This window comes from Myotis davidii, unplaced genomic scaffold (genome assembly GCF_000327345.1).
Source record: "Myotis davidii unplaced genomic scaffold, ASM32734v1 scaffold68, whole genome shotgun sequence".
Lineage (NCBI taxonomy): Eukaryota > Metazoa > Chordata > Mammalia > Chiroptera > Vespertilionidae > Myotis > Myotis davidii.
In genome coordinates this window covers 6,766,024-6,780,291 of record NW_006300376.1, presented here as the reverse complement: position 1 = coordinate 6,780,291, position 14,268 = coordinate 6,766,024, and the positions used below count along the sequence as shown (strand labels likewise).

The following is a 14,268-nucleotide window of genomic DNA, read 5'->3' as shown; positions in this document are numbered from 1 at the left end:
GGGCTTGCATGCTGTTGCAAATGGTAAGAGTTCCTTCTTTTTTACAGCAGCATAGTATTCCATCATGTAGATGTACCAGTTTTCTAATCCATTCATCTGCTGATGGGCACTTAGGCTGTTTCCAGATCTTAGCTATGGTGAATTGTGCATATATCCTTTCTGATTGGAGTTTCTGGTTTCTTGGGATATATTCCTAGAAGTGGGATCACAGGGTCAAATGGGAGTTCCATTTGTAGCTTTTTGAGGAAACTCCATACTGTCTTCCATAGTGGCTGCACCAGTCTGCATTCCCACCAGCAGTGCACAAGTGTTCCTTTTTCTCCACATCCTCTCCAGCACTAGATTCTAAATTTAGTGGTCTGAGAATAACTTCATTAATAGACATATAGAAAGTTACAATAATTAAAGACTTTCTATCCCATCTGTACAGTTAGTTTCCATTTGTTTTATCTTCCTCTCTCTATCATTAACTTTGCAGATTGTTTTTTTACTGAAGATTGTTTTGAAAATTATGAACTTGAAGACATCTTACAAAATCTCATGATGTCTGTATTTGAAAATGAAAAAAGTTAAATCTGGTCAAAATTATAAAAAGAGATAAAAAAGAGTAAAGATTTTAAATAGGGAGTTGATGATCCAGCTTGAAATTATGATTGTGAGTTATGGGCTTTAGTTTTACATGTTATATGAAATGTGTATTTGTCTTTTGACAATCAACTATTTTACTTCAGTATTAGAAATTTAAAAACAGAAATGTTATTTAGAACTAAGAGGATATCCATCTATTCTGATATCCATTGCAAATCTGAAGATGGCTCTTACTAGGCCCAGAGAATGATAAATGAAATGAACACTAGATTACTGTGTCTATCAAATAGATTTTTTAAATCATAATTCCTGGTTAACTCTTGTAAAAAAACCTGCCAAGCTAATTTTCCACTGTGAAAATATATAAATTTTTGTTTTAAATTTCAGAACCCATAGTTGTTTCCTAAAAGTAAAATAAATGGAAGGAGAAATCCTATGTGACAATAAGACATTTTATCTGGAAAAATATAAATTGGGTAGAAATAATGATAAAAGTCTTTGATAAGTACAGTTTAGAAAAGCTAAATCTAGATTTCTTTATAAAATCATGGGATACCTGAGCCAAGGATTTATCTTAAAGACCGAGAGAATAAAGTTTCAGAAACAGAGAAGGAAATACCATTTCACAGAGCTAAGAGAGTGCTTGTGGAACTAATGATGGCCTACACTTAAACTATAAATACACTGCACAGTGATTTACCTAATGAATTCAAGGATGACAGACCCATAATAGCTATTTAAGAAAAGTAGGGGTGCTTTGAGATATATCCATAATGTTCTGATATTGACTTTCTGGGCACCAAACATGATGAAATAGTAAATATTATATTGTAAAGCAATTTGCATATCAGTCTCTGATAATATCTTCATAAACTTGAATCAAGCAGAACTGTGGCCAAATTATTTATCTAGAACCTAGTAAAGCTTCACATTTTAGTCAAATCAATAACTATAGGAAATATAAATTAAAAATACAATGTTATTTTTCAGAAAAATAGATAAATAAAAGGAGTTAGAAACAATGATGTCTATAGAAGTTATAAGGTTTAGAGAATATGTATAATTCTTCTATGGCAGAAACATCTTACCCAAGAAGGAAAAAAAGAAAAGAAGCTTCCACAACATTAACATTTACTTTATGTAGTATGAAATCATCAGCTGGTATCTTAGTTACATTGATTAAGTTACAGCATTCATTCAAATTGTTTTCCAATATATCTTGGTTCATGTTTGTAAATACTTAATTTTATAGTTATATCAAAGCACTGCTGAGTATTCATGGCTGTTAATAAAATCTAATATAAAAATACTTTTTCTATATTGAGACTTTGAACAAAATTTCAAACATAAGATATACAGAATAGTTTCTATATTTAAAATAAGATTAAGCTATTATTTCTCCTTAACTCAGAATAGGCATTACACAATAAAAACATTTTTTAAATGGCATTCTTTAATATATATATATATATATAGATAGATATATATCTATATCTATCTATATATATACACACACACATTCATACGTACACATATATATTTTTTTTAATTGATTTCAGAGAGGAAGAGAGAGGGAGAATGAGATAGAAACATCAATGATGAGAGAATCATCAATCAGCTACTCCTGCATGTACCCTATTGGGGATCGAGGCTGCCCACAGCCCCAACCAGGAATGGAACCTATGACCTTCTGGTTCATGGGCTGATACTCAAAACAATGAGCCATACCAGCGGGGTGGAAAAAAATGTATTCTTTTGAAGTAGAAAGTACTTTTTAAAAAAACATATTATCTATAAAGAAAAACCTTTCATTTTGAAAGGTAAATAATGCAAGAAATAACCTATTTTATTTCACATGGGGGCCTGAATATAAAAACATAAGTATTACAACATTTACTACTATGGTATTTTTTAAAACTTATTAATTTAATAAGCCATAATTTAAGGAATAATTTTCTTTCAGTCATCAATTTTTAAGTATTGATGGGAAGAAAAATTTTTTTATCAGAGACTTATCTTACTAAATATATGGTGTGAGGAATATATATAAAAGCCTTATTTAATGGCAAAGAATTTTGTTTATATTTCTAGCATTTGGGAAAAGCTACGATAGTTCCACAATCTTCTTTTTGATTGAAATATTATTCTATTATTGCTCTTTGTAAGTATATTCTTTGTAATTAAAGGAGATACACTTTATAATTTAAAGCAAAGTAAGACTGATATTTTTAAACTCAAAAATAAAAACAATAGCAATATTAAAGAGCCAAACTAACACCAAATTCCACTCTCATTCCTGATCTAATAAATGGATGGCATAAAAGATGTACAAATTAAACAGAATCAGTTCTAAGATAAAGTAGTAATTTAGTAGCATGTCATAAGTATAGTCACAGTATAGTCTGAGTAATTCTTTGAACCTTTAAAAGTAAACAAGGGAGAAAAAATGGGAAGAGAGCAATAATCTTACCTGTGCAACATATGCAGAATCTGATATAAGAGAGAAACTGTCCATCTCACCTCGGCTGATATAAGTTTGAAGTAGGATATTTATTTTCCCATAATTGTTCTCTACACCTCCAGGAGCTGAGAGTTCACAGAAATTATTTAATAAGGCATCTAACTCCTCTATTTCCTCTTCTCTGACCTGGAAGAATCAATGTTTTTACATTATTATTTGGGCTGATTTACTGAAATTGAACCACACTGCAGGGTTTTTTTTTTAAAGTTTCCATTTGCTATAACTAAACATTTCCTCTATATGCTAAAATAACTAATTTTTCCCACAGGTAGCTAATAATATACAATGAGAAATTATCTTGAGACTGATACAATTACATTTTATTATTCATCACCAATATTAAAGTTGCCATTGACATATAAAAATTTGATATGCCACAAAAATTAGATCTCCTGACCTCACCATCCTTCAATTGATGAGATTTCATTTCTTATTTGACCAGAGTAAAACCTCTGCCCAAATAGATTAGGGCAAACTTGAATTATCTCCAAAGACATTCATTATAGTCATATATTTTTATATGATAGAACACATTCAGAGCTTCAAGCTGTGAAGTACTATGACTCAAAGTATAAAAGTTTTCACTGTTAATAAGATTAAATTATAATACAGGCACAGAGATATTCAGATCTAAGTTTGAATCATGCATATCCTTCCTATTTTCTTTAGTGAACCTTCCATTGCAAATAAACCAAAATCTACATACTATATTCTCCACCAGTTTCATTACTGCAAAACCTACTTAAATTATATTTGACTTGCAGTAAAGAATAAAGAATGATGTGAGGTATGACATAATATCATAATCTAGGATACTGGAATTACTGATAAATGGAAGAATATTGTTGGTACTCCAAATGTGAAGTGTCATACAGCTTCTGGTGTATCAGGAATAACAATTACTTAGGAGGTTTTATAAATGAATGAATATATATATGTTATATGCATTTGATTCAAGCTTCAAGTAATCTTACCTTAATTTGATCAAATTCTTCAGCTTTAGACACTATAGCAAGGATATCACCTTCTGTTTTATGAGCATCAAAAAGTTCATTGAAGGTCTACCAAAGTAAGTGTTATATATGATTAAAATAGAAGGTCCAGTAAAATACTTTAAATTAAAAACCTGACTATAAATTACTCATTCTTAAATAACATTTGAGCCCTAGGCAATGCAGAGTTACAATGTCTGTGGCATGCTATTCCAAATCATTGCATTATCTACCAAAGATTAAAAAATACTGTTAAAATATAATCAGCTAAAGAGCAATAAAATCAGTTAACAAAATCTACTTTAGATAGCTAAAAAAATGTCCATTATAAGATTATGGTACTGGCTCATTTTCAGCATGGGCATATGGAAATCTACCATTCTCCAAGTCTACTGCTTGGGACCCACTCATTGACCAGGATGGCAAGGGGGCCATGAATATTTAAAATCTGATTTTTTCTTGTCTTTACTGAGTCTATTTATTGAATTCATATGCCAAAAGCATTTTATTCTATTAACAGCCTTTGCTATTTAGCATTAATACTATATTTTGACATCTAAAAACAAACATATTGTATTTGTCCGACTCAGTTTAATACCTCAATGGTGTTGTATTTAATATAGAAGTGGCTGGCGGTTCTACCCAAATCGGTTGAGGAAAAATATCCAGTTCGCTCCTCAAAACGAATCATCCTAGCTTTGTCTAATTTTCGTCCAACTTCAATGACCAACTGTTCTCGATGTTTTGCTAATGTTGGGTCAATCTACAGGGAAAAAAATATATAAACACTTTAATATTTCTTTAGTCATTTTTCTTTAGAGAATTACATATACCTATTTATGAAAATTAAATTTTGTTGATGCTTTAGTTAGAATAAACTTCTTTATTACAAATTTTAAAGAATTGCATATTTATAAATTAAGGACATAACTAGAAAATATTTTATGCCATTAAGTAAACCAAATAACCCAAAATTTATTTGCTTTGAATGGCATTTATCAATCTACATATTATCTTCAGATAGTAATATTATAGAATCTAAAATTCTTAATTGGATTTTAATTCTTAAAATCTTTAAAACTATGAAGATTAAAAATCAACTATAAGAAAAATATTATTGTCTTCTTACTCCCACACTTAAATGAACAGGGATTTTCAAATATCAAACCATGTTTTTACTTTATCAGTATTTGGAGAAATAATAGTGAGGATGATTTCCTCTGTCAAAGTAAAAGTATACAAAAATAAATACAGTTATCCTTTCAAAAGTATGGTTTTAGTGTTCTAGCAGTTTTCATAACTGCCGATAGGAAAACCCATTTTTCCTGTAATAATAATAGACGCAAAGAGTAAATTTTGAATGGTTTTGAACTATTACATCAGACATTTTTTCAGCAGAAAGAACATTTATTAACAAATATTCTTCTTATTATATGATATGCACACACACATGCACACAAGCCAGGTCCTAACGATCATTCTCTGGTCATGAGCAATAAAGTAGAATATGACCTTAAAGGAATGAGGAGAGAATACAACACAGCTAAAATAAATTTAAAAATCAGAAAAACAAGGCAAAGAAAATGATCTGTAGGGAAGTAAGATAGAGTCCGAAATAATCATATTAGCAAATACGAAGTCTTAAATATTTGCTACAAGTGATACACTGCATGTGTCAGGTTCATCTTCTGAAAACATTTTATCAATCAAATATTATTAAACCCTTGAAAATATGTTAAACTGCATGGTCTGTGTTAGTTCACATGGGTATTGTGGTTACAAATTCATATTGAGTAATAAAACGAAAACACATAAGTTAAAGAAAATAGAAAGGTAAGATTCTCTGAACTGTGAAAGTAGTAAAACCATGTATCTGAGAAGGAAAAAAAAAATCACTTTCCTTATAATGGAAAATTATACAAAAATGACTTCTGATATTAACCTAGTACTTAAAAATCAATTGATGTTTCTAGCTTATGCCAAGAATTGAAATAAATAGCTTAGCCCATGAAACTACATGTTGTGTTTTGTTTTCTTTTACTCCTTCAGTATATTTTTACAGTGCCATTGACTATTTTCATAAAACCCATATTTGTAATGAAAATAGCTAGAGTCACATTCTTTAAAATTTTTAAAGTTTACAGGTTATAATGCACCTATATTATAACAGAATGATTTGGCTATAAAAGAAGATATATTTTAACTGAGAAGAAAGGTTGTTAAGGATCAATTATGATCAACCTATGTATAAAAACTTAATGATCTCAGATCAGCAGCTTCAGAACTAGTTGTTGCTGCTATTTTTCTTGTATTTTTCCTCCTAAATCTTAAGTTTGATTTTCCCATGGTCAAATCTACTGTATAGAAAAAGAAAAAAAATTTTTAAAAGCACACACACAAAAAAACAAGATTGGCAACTGCTTTGAAAACACAACAGAATATAAATAAAAACCAAGTTACTAGTTAATGCAGTAAAACTATCATTCCAAGTCAAATTCAGTTTCTGTGATAATTTTGAATTAACACCAGTGAATAACCATATGATGATGGTGAAATAATGTTTTCATTAGAGAACAACTGGATTCTATCTGTAATTAGGAAGCATTACAGCGTATAAAGCAGAGTTCTAAAGAAAAGACAAGGCCTCACAGAATCTGTAAGCCATGTGGACCACACAACTGTAGAGCTCATAGGAATAGCTGCTACAACATGCATCTCATTTGCAGTCTATGTGCACAGAACTGATGCCAGCCTCCAAACCACTAAGATAATAACTCATCAATGCTACCTTTTAATTTGGGAACAAGGGCTTAGAGGAACTTGATAAGAGAACAGATTGCATATAGCAAGATATTATTAACAGTGGTCCATAAGTTTCCTCATGTCTGGACTATTCCAAAAACAAAATTTATCTTAGTTTTAAAAAATCACAGCAAAATATTAGTATCAAATGAAAATACATCTGAATGACAAATTGACAATAGTATAAAGATGAACTTATTAGTGTCAGTAAAGAGATACTATAAGTAAAGTGAAATAATTGCAGGGGGAAATTTAATTTTCCTTAGTATTTCCTAAAAAAGATTAAAGCTCTTTGTTTTTCTTCCAGCTACCTAACTCTTTTCACATGAGGCAAGAGTGGCAAATATTTATCTTCATACCATGAAAGGATTACAGAAATTAAAAAACAAAGGTTTGATTTCTTTTTTTTTTTTTACAAATGAGTTTTCTACCTGATAAGCCTTGTGATTGATGCCATATACTAATGGGTTTGCTCTCATCCGTACATAAAGATAAGTGTAACTTATCCACTTCACTGCTTCTTCCACATTAGTAACTGTTCCCAGAGCAATCTGCAAGTCAAAAATATAACAAAAATTAAATGAATCCATTAAAGTTAAATATAAACATTACATCAAAGAGCACTTTGTCAAAAGTTGAGTTTTTAAAACACATCATTATGCTGTAATTAAAAGGTATAGCATGATTATTGGACATGACACTTCTCAAATTAATTAAAAATCATCCCTGCCCCATTTAATTGGGAACAGTACATTAGAAATGCTATTTTCCAAAACTGAACTTACTCAATTTTATGGCATTTGATTATTTTTCCATAAATGAAGTTTCATTCTGCACAGCATTAAAAATATTTTGGTATTCATTTTTCTTCTTGCTTCCTTTTCCTTTTGGTTTTATTTTATGTGGTCATACTACTGAAATTTTAAATATAGATGCACCACAATGAAAACAACATAATACGGTTAATTCTATCCCTCTTTACTGTGTTTTTGTGTATTGTCATTACCAAAACAATAGAGAGCATGACAGTAGCTTTTGCCTCTAAGGATACCCATTTGCAGGATGGCTAGCGGAAATAAACAATATAAATAAAATGGAAAATGCAATCCTTTCTACAATAACAAAGCAGATTTTACTGGGATTTATGCATATTAATAAAATATACACTTTAACAATCATACAAGAATGGGAAATGGTTTTAATTTTTTACTGATAAATATAACTTATGAAAAAAGTAGATATTTATGCCTTTGAATTATAATAACCACTAGATAATTCTTTAGATTATATTGTGAAAAAAATATAATTTTAACATAGTATTTTTAAAATTTAAATTATTTATTGTTTAAAGTACTACATATGTCTCCTTTTCCCCCCATTGACCTCTCCCCGACCACTCCCACCCCCAGCACATATCCTCACCCCAACTAGTATCTATGTCCACTGGTTATGCTTATATGCATGCATACAAGTCCTTTGGTTGATCTCTTAATCCCTTCCCCCAACCCCTACTTTCCCTGTGAGGTTTGACAGTCTGTTTGATGCTTCTGTGTCTCTGGATCTATTTTTGTTCATCAATTTATGTTGTTTATTATATTCCACAAATGAGATTTTAATGTAACTATAATATATTAATTTCATAAAACCAAATAAAATCACAACAATAATACATAACATCTGTATAATAAATAAAGTGGAATTATTAGAAAATAGTTCTTAACACAGAATAAGAATGAAGTTTTCTGAAAAATATATTTCTTTAGCCACTGGGCCTATAGGTAGTCATTTTGTTTTTAATCAAAGTGTTCATTTTAATTTAAAAATAAATCCAAGTTGTGCACCTTCATAGTGTATGATTTTTCCTGAACATGTAGCTGAAAAAATTTTTTCACCTTTCATACTTTAATCAAAGGAGGAGAGATGCTCCCTACCTAAATTATTAAATTTTTGAAGAAAAAAATCCCTCATGTTAGTACTGAATATTAAAGAAAATAAAAACCTTTGTTTGTTTCATTTTCATATTATAAATTCTTTGTATCCAATTTTGTGAAATAAATATGTGAATGCTTAGCTATCTTTAGTTGAAGAGGAGCTATAGCAATATATAAATAACATTATAATGTAATACCATACTATGCCATTAAGTAGATATACGACCAAAAAAATGATAAGGCAGATTTTGATAATTTAAATTGACTTTTAAATTTATAGTAACTTAAAATAAGTCAGACAGAAAAAGATAAATACTATATGATCTCACTTATATGTAGAATCTAAAAACATAGGACTCATAGAAATGGAGAATGGTTGCCAGGGGCTCGGGGAAGGAGGAAATGGGGAGATGGTCAAAGTGTACGAACTTTCGGTTATAAAAAGAATAAGTTCTGGGGATCTAATGTACCCCAGGATGACTATGGTTAATACTGTATTGTGTACTTGAAAATTGTGTTATCATCATAACAACAGAATGACCATTGTGTGAGGTAAAGGATGTGTTTACTAACTACTGTGGCAAACATTTCAAAAATATATACATGTATCAACTTACACAATGTCACATGTCAATTACATCTCCATAAAACTGGAAAAAATAAATTTCACTAACATATTTACAAATGACTAAATAAATCATTCACAATAGAAGTAAAGACATACATTTCCTAAAATGTGAACTGTAAAATTTTCACAAAATGTAGAGTAAGAAAAACTACTATTTAGCCAATGAAGGATTTGGCTAAACACTTCCTAAATACTTTCAAGTAAGACAGTTAAACATTTCTCTAGTCTGTTTAGGTAAAAGAAACTAGTTTAATAGTGTCCCTTACTTGTGATTCTATTATTTGACAGTCAAAACTGTGTTAATTCCCTTATGACCTATCGATATTTTAAAGTAATATGAAACTCCTAAGTAGAAAATTTTATAAAAAATAATCTTGCTATTTTTCAAAATCAGACTCAATAAATTAACATTAATAATTACCTATTACCACTAATGATACGATTAAAAAGAAAGGAGGAAGTAGGTATCAAAGATTGGTTTAAGTAATGCAAGTCTTATAAATGTTCACCAAAAAGAAAAAGACTACCCAGGAAATTGAATTGAAACTTATGATGGCACATCATATTTAGAGGTTAATCCTAGAGTGCCACCTAGTGACAAAAATTAAAATTTACCTGTAAATATTTACTGTCACCTAGTGGCCACTTGAGCATAAGAGCCTTTTATAAAATATTTTCCACAGTATTTTTTGAAATGTTTCCATTCACCTCAATAATCATATAATAAGTCAGCACAAAACTGAACTACACAAAGCACAACGAGTATGGAAACAAATATAGGCCATGGTTCAAAAGTTCCTTAATCTTGTAGATGAGACGCATGTAACTAAGATAATGTATATGAAACCACCACTGTAGTGCCTAGTCAGGGGTGGGCAAACTTTCTGACTCGAGGGCCACAATGGGTTCTTAAACTGGACCAGAGGGACGGAACAAAAGCATGGATGGAGTGTTTGTGTGAACTAATATAAATTCAAAGTAAACATCATTACATAAAAGGGTACGGTCTTTTTTTTTTAGTTTCATTCATTTCAAACTGGCCGGATCCGGCCCGCGGGCCGTAGTTTGCCCACGGCTGGGCCCTAGCACATAATACGTATTCAAAAATTCTTTTAAAGAAAAACACCTGGTTACAGTTGACATTTCTGAAAATGAGATACCTAACAAGTACTTTATGAATATAAAGTAGTTATATTTCTACCCTATAACGAAACCTTGTAATTTAAAAGTACATAGTTTTTCAGCAATGAGTTCCTATCAGTTATTGTTTGCACTTTGTACTGCTCTGAACTAATCAATAATATTGCTATTCAGTTTGTTGTGACTTATGACTATGTAATGTCATAAGCTATCATCCTAAATACTTCAAAAGAGCAACCAACACAAAATTTATTTTACTTAGTCATTCTTGCAGCTAATGATTCTTTGTCAACCTTTACTCATTAGATCTTACCTCTGCATTTAGGTTATCTGCAAGGCTTTCCAGAAACTGACTCTCAATTGGGTTTTGTTGAGTGAGCAAAGTGAGGTAATGGCTGAGTTTATCATGTGTTGTTATGATGATTCCTTCCCCAAATTTGTCAAATTGTGGTCTTCCAGCTCGACCAAATATCTGCATGACATCTAATATTCCAAGGTCAACAAAGGAGCCTCTTTTTGCAGCATAGATTTGTGTTCCCTAGACGATGAAAAGTTAATAAAAATTTACATAAACACACACAAATATAATCCTGATGAGCTGATATTGAAATTAGGCAAATAAGGCAAAATCTCAAAAGTGTACTTTAAGTAATCCTTTCATCATCGGAGATAGAGTTAAAATTTCACAATATAAACTAGACTCTTTCGGAGAAAATAATTCTGACCTAATATAAATAACATTCAAAGTCAGCGAAGCAGCCAAATCACAGTATTTTTTCTACACAAATTAATCCCCAGGTTTGTTTGAAGACACCACAAATCCATGTGCAAAGGAAGGTAAGCTCTTACCTTAATAATAACAGCATGGGCAGGAAGATTGACGCCCCAGGCTAAGGTGGCTGTACAGACGAGGACTTTGACGTGCCCATTAGAAAACAAGTTCTCAACCAAATTTCTGTCCTGCCGAAGCAGTCCTGCATGATGAATACTAAAGCCATCTGGGAATAATTCTCGTAGTTGCCTATTTCTTGACTTTTGCACCTACAGTAGAAATAAACAAAATATAAAAGTGTTTAGCATTTAAAAGGGATTGTTATTTGGCTTTTCTATTGAATGAGTTTATTGACGAGAATAAAATTATTTTTAAGCATCTTAAGGTCTTACTAAATATTAGTGTATAATGCTATAGACAAAATTATTAAAAATTATATTATATCTGTTTTAAAAACTATACAATCCTGAACATGACACAAAATCCAAAAGGGAAAAAGGTAAAAGCAGGTCTCTTTTTCACACAGGTGTTCTATTATTGCAATCAATCAGTATTGCCAGTTTCCTATCCTTCCAAACGAACTCCATTAAAATAAGCAGAAATCTCAGTGGCTTCTACCTCATTCAGAGTAAAAGCCAGAGTCCTGACAACACAGGGCCCTACAGAAATCATTCCCATCCACTAGCCTCACTTCCTCGGCCAGCCACAAGGGCCGACTTTTCCCTCTCTCCTCTTTCTGACAAATCCACATGCACCTCAGGGTGACACTTGCTATTCCAGACTCACTGCGTTGGAAGCCCCTCCCCTGCCACTGGGATGCCACATGGTTCCTCCTGGCATGAACTCTTTCCTATCTCGATGACCCAACAGGCCTGCTGTGCTCACCTACAGGTGTGCTCCTGGTGATCTTTGACAGGAGGGCACTGCCACCTGTCTTAGCTCAACTTTATATCTGCCCTGAATATACTAACTTCCTTTTTGGTGTCTGTTCTTTGATCTGGTCTGAGCTCAGATATGGGATTTGGTCCACTTATTCACAGCCTATATAAGTGCTAAAGCAGATTTTACAATATCCACTGACGACTAACCACACAACTAAGAGAAAATTTTTCTCCAAAATTAAAAACTTTAGATTAACACAAGTGTTGACACAGTCAAAGCTTCTGTTTGGACATCACATCCTGTGTTTATGTGCTATTGCTCTGAAATTTTTATTACAAACATTTTAATAGCTTCCTTTGGAACAATTTTCCATAGTTTTATGTAAGGGACACTCCATGGGCAGGGAATGGGATTTCAGGGGTCTGAGGTCCTAGTGCAGACTTTGTCACAGTGATTATCTCTAAGGGCACTTAAAATTTTAAATGTCTACATTAATAACAATTAACTAAGAATATAATCTAAGGAAATAGCATTCCATGAAATCTGCTTCAGGTATATAATGGATGGTAATACATTAACAAATCCCACCATCTAGTGGCCAGCCAAGTAAATGACAACTTACACATTTTGAGACCGAATCCCAAACAAAACACATATGGTACACAAAAAGACTGTCTTCTTCAAGTTTCAAGAGCAGTATTTGATTTTATGTTTAGAGAGGTAACTTCATGGTTGTGTTAAGAACAAAGACTGAATGAGCAGCTATGGGGCTACTATAACAATCAAATGAGAAGGTGGGGGCAGGGGAAACAGAAATATCACATAAACTAGGTTATAAAGTAAGCACAAAGGAAAGGATGGTGAACAGGACATGAAGGAGAGGAACGTGTAGGACTATTAAGTTTGTCCTGGCCTTAATGCACAGATATGGCAGGAAAAATCCCAAATTGAGGAATGATCAGGATGCTTATCCCAACCACGTATTAAACATGTTGTAAAAACAGAATAAGCAAAACAGTTTGACACCAAAGAAGGAACAGTAGCACCAGTGAACTAGAACAGAAAGTCCAGAAACTGACTCAGGCAAATACAAGAATTATGTGTGTTATATCAAATTTTAAAATCAACAGAGTATTCAGAAAGGATGAGAGGTCCATTACCCTATGGAATAAGTTTTGGACAAATTAAAAATTTAATAAAAGTTAAATTTGAAAAGGGTTGGAGGAAATCATGGATGAAATATGCTGGCCTTAATAAGCAAGACAAAGCCCAAAGACTACAACTAGGTTGAAAAAAATTCAGCATGGTAAAAATATATGTAAACAAATCAAAAACAAAGTTTAATGAGAAAAAACAAATGTGTGTAACATGTATGTCAGCACATGCAATTTAATGGGCCAAGGGTAGGAACATGCAATTTATAGGGGAAAAAAAATCAAATGGCAAATATACAAAGTGCTCAGTTTCACATAAAGAAATGCCATTTAAAATAATAATGAAGTATCACTTTTTTGCCTATTAATCTGTCATAAATTTAAAAACTTTGACACTGCCCAGTTATGTGGGCATCGCAACTTCCTTGAAGTTATGGTTTGAGGAAGTGTAAACTGGAACAATTTCCCTAGTGGGCAGTTTGAAATCACCAAAATTTTATTCATTCATTCATTCATTCATTTATTTCCATTTATTAAAATTTTAAATGTATGGACCATGATGAATAAATTCCACTGCTAGACATTTTCCCAATGGACATACTTGCAACTATCAAGAGTATGAGCAACATTTACTACAGCACTTTTAACAATCCTATATAATAAACGATAACATGCAAATTGACCGTCATGGCCTCGCACAAGATGGCCACGCCCATGTTGTCACAAGATACCTGCCATAAGATGGCCGGCAGGCGAGGGCAGTTGCGGGCGATCAGGCCTACAGGGGAGGCCAGTTGGGGGTGACCAGGCCTGCAGGGGAGGGCAGTTGGGGGCAACCAGGCCGGCAGGGTAGGGTAA

The 14,268-nt window shown here is 32.1% G+C and overlaps 1 protein-coding gene across 6 annotated transcripts in view; it reads right to left on the bottom strand.

Annotated features, from left to right (window-relative positions):
• The window catches only part of ASCC3 (activating signal cointegrator 1 complex subunit 3), a 243,464-nt gene that overhangs the window by 110,958 nt on the left and 118,238 nt on the right, over positions 1–14,268 (bottom strand). For all 6 annotated transcript variants that reach the window (XM_006777223.2, XM_015572736.1, XM_015572735.1 and 3 more), the window contains 6 exons: positions 11,452–11,643; positions 10,916–11,140; positions 7,335–7,454; positions 4,700–4,864; positions 4,084–4,170; positions 3,059–3,235 (listed from right to left, as the gene is read on the bottom strand). In XM_006777223.2, coding sequence (XP_006777286.1) covers positions 3,059–3,235; positions 4,084–4,170; positions 4,700–4,864; positions 7,335–7,454; positions 10,916–11,140; positions 11,452–11,643 — 966 coding nt within the window. The remainder of the gene's footprint in view (positions 1–3,058; positions 3,236–4,083; positions 4,171–4,699; positions 4,865–7,334; positions 7,455–10,915; positions 11,141–11,451; positions 11,644–14,268) is intronic.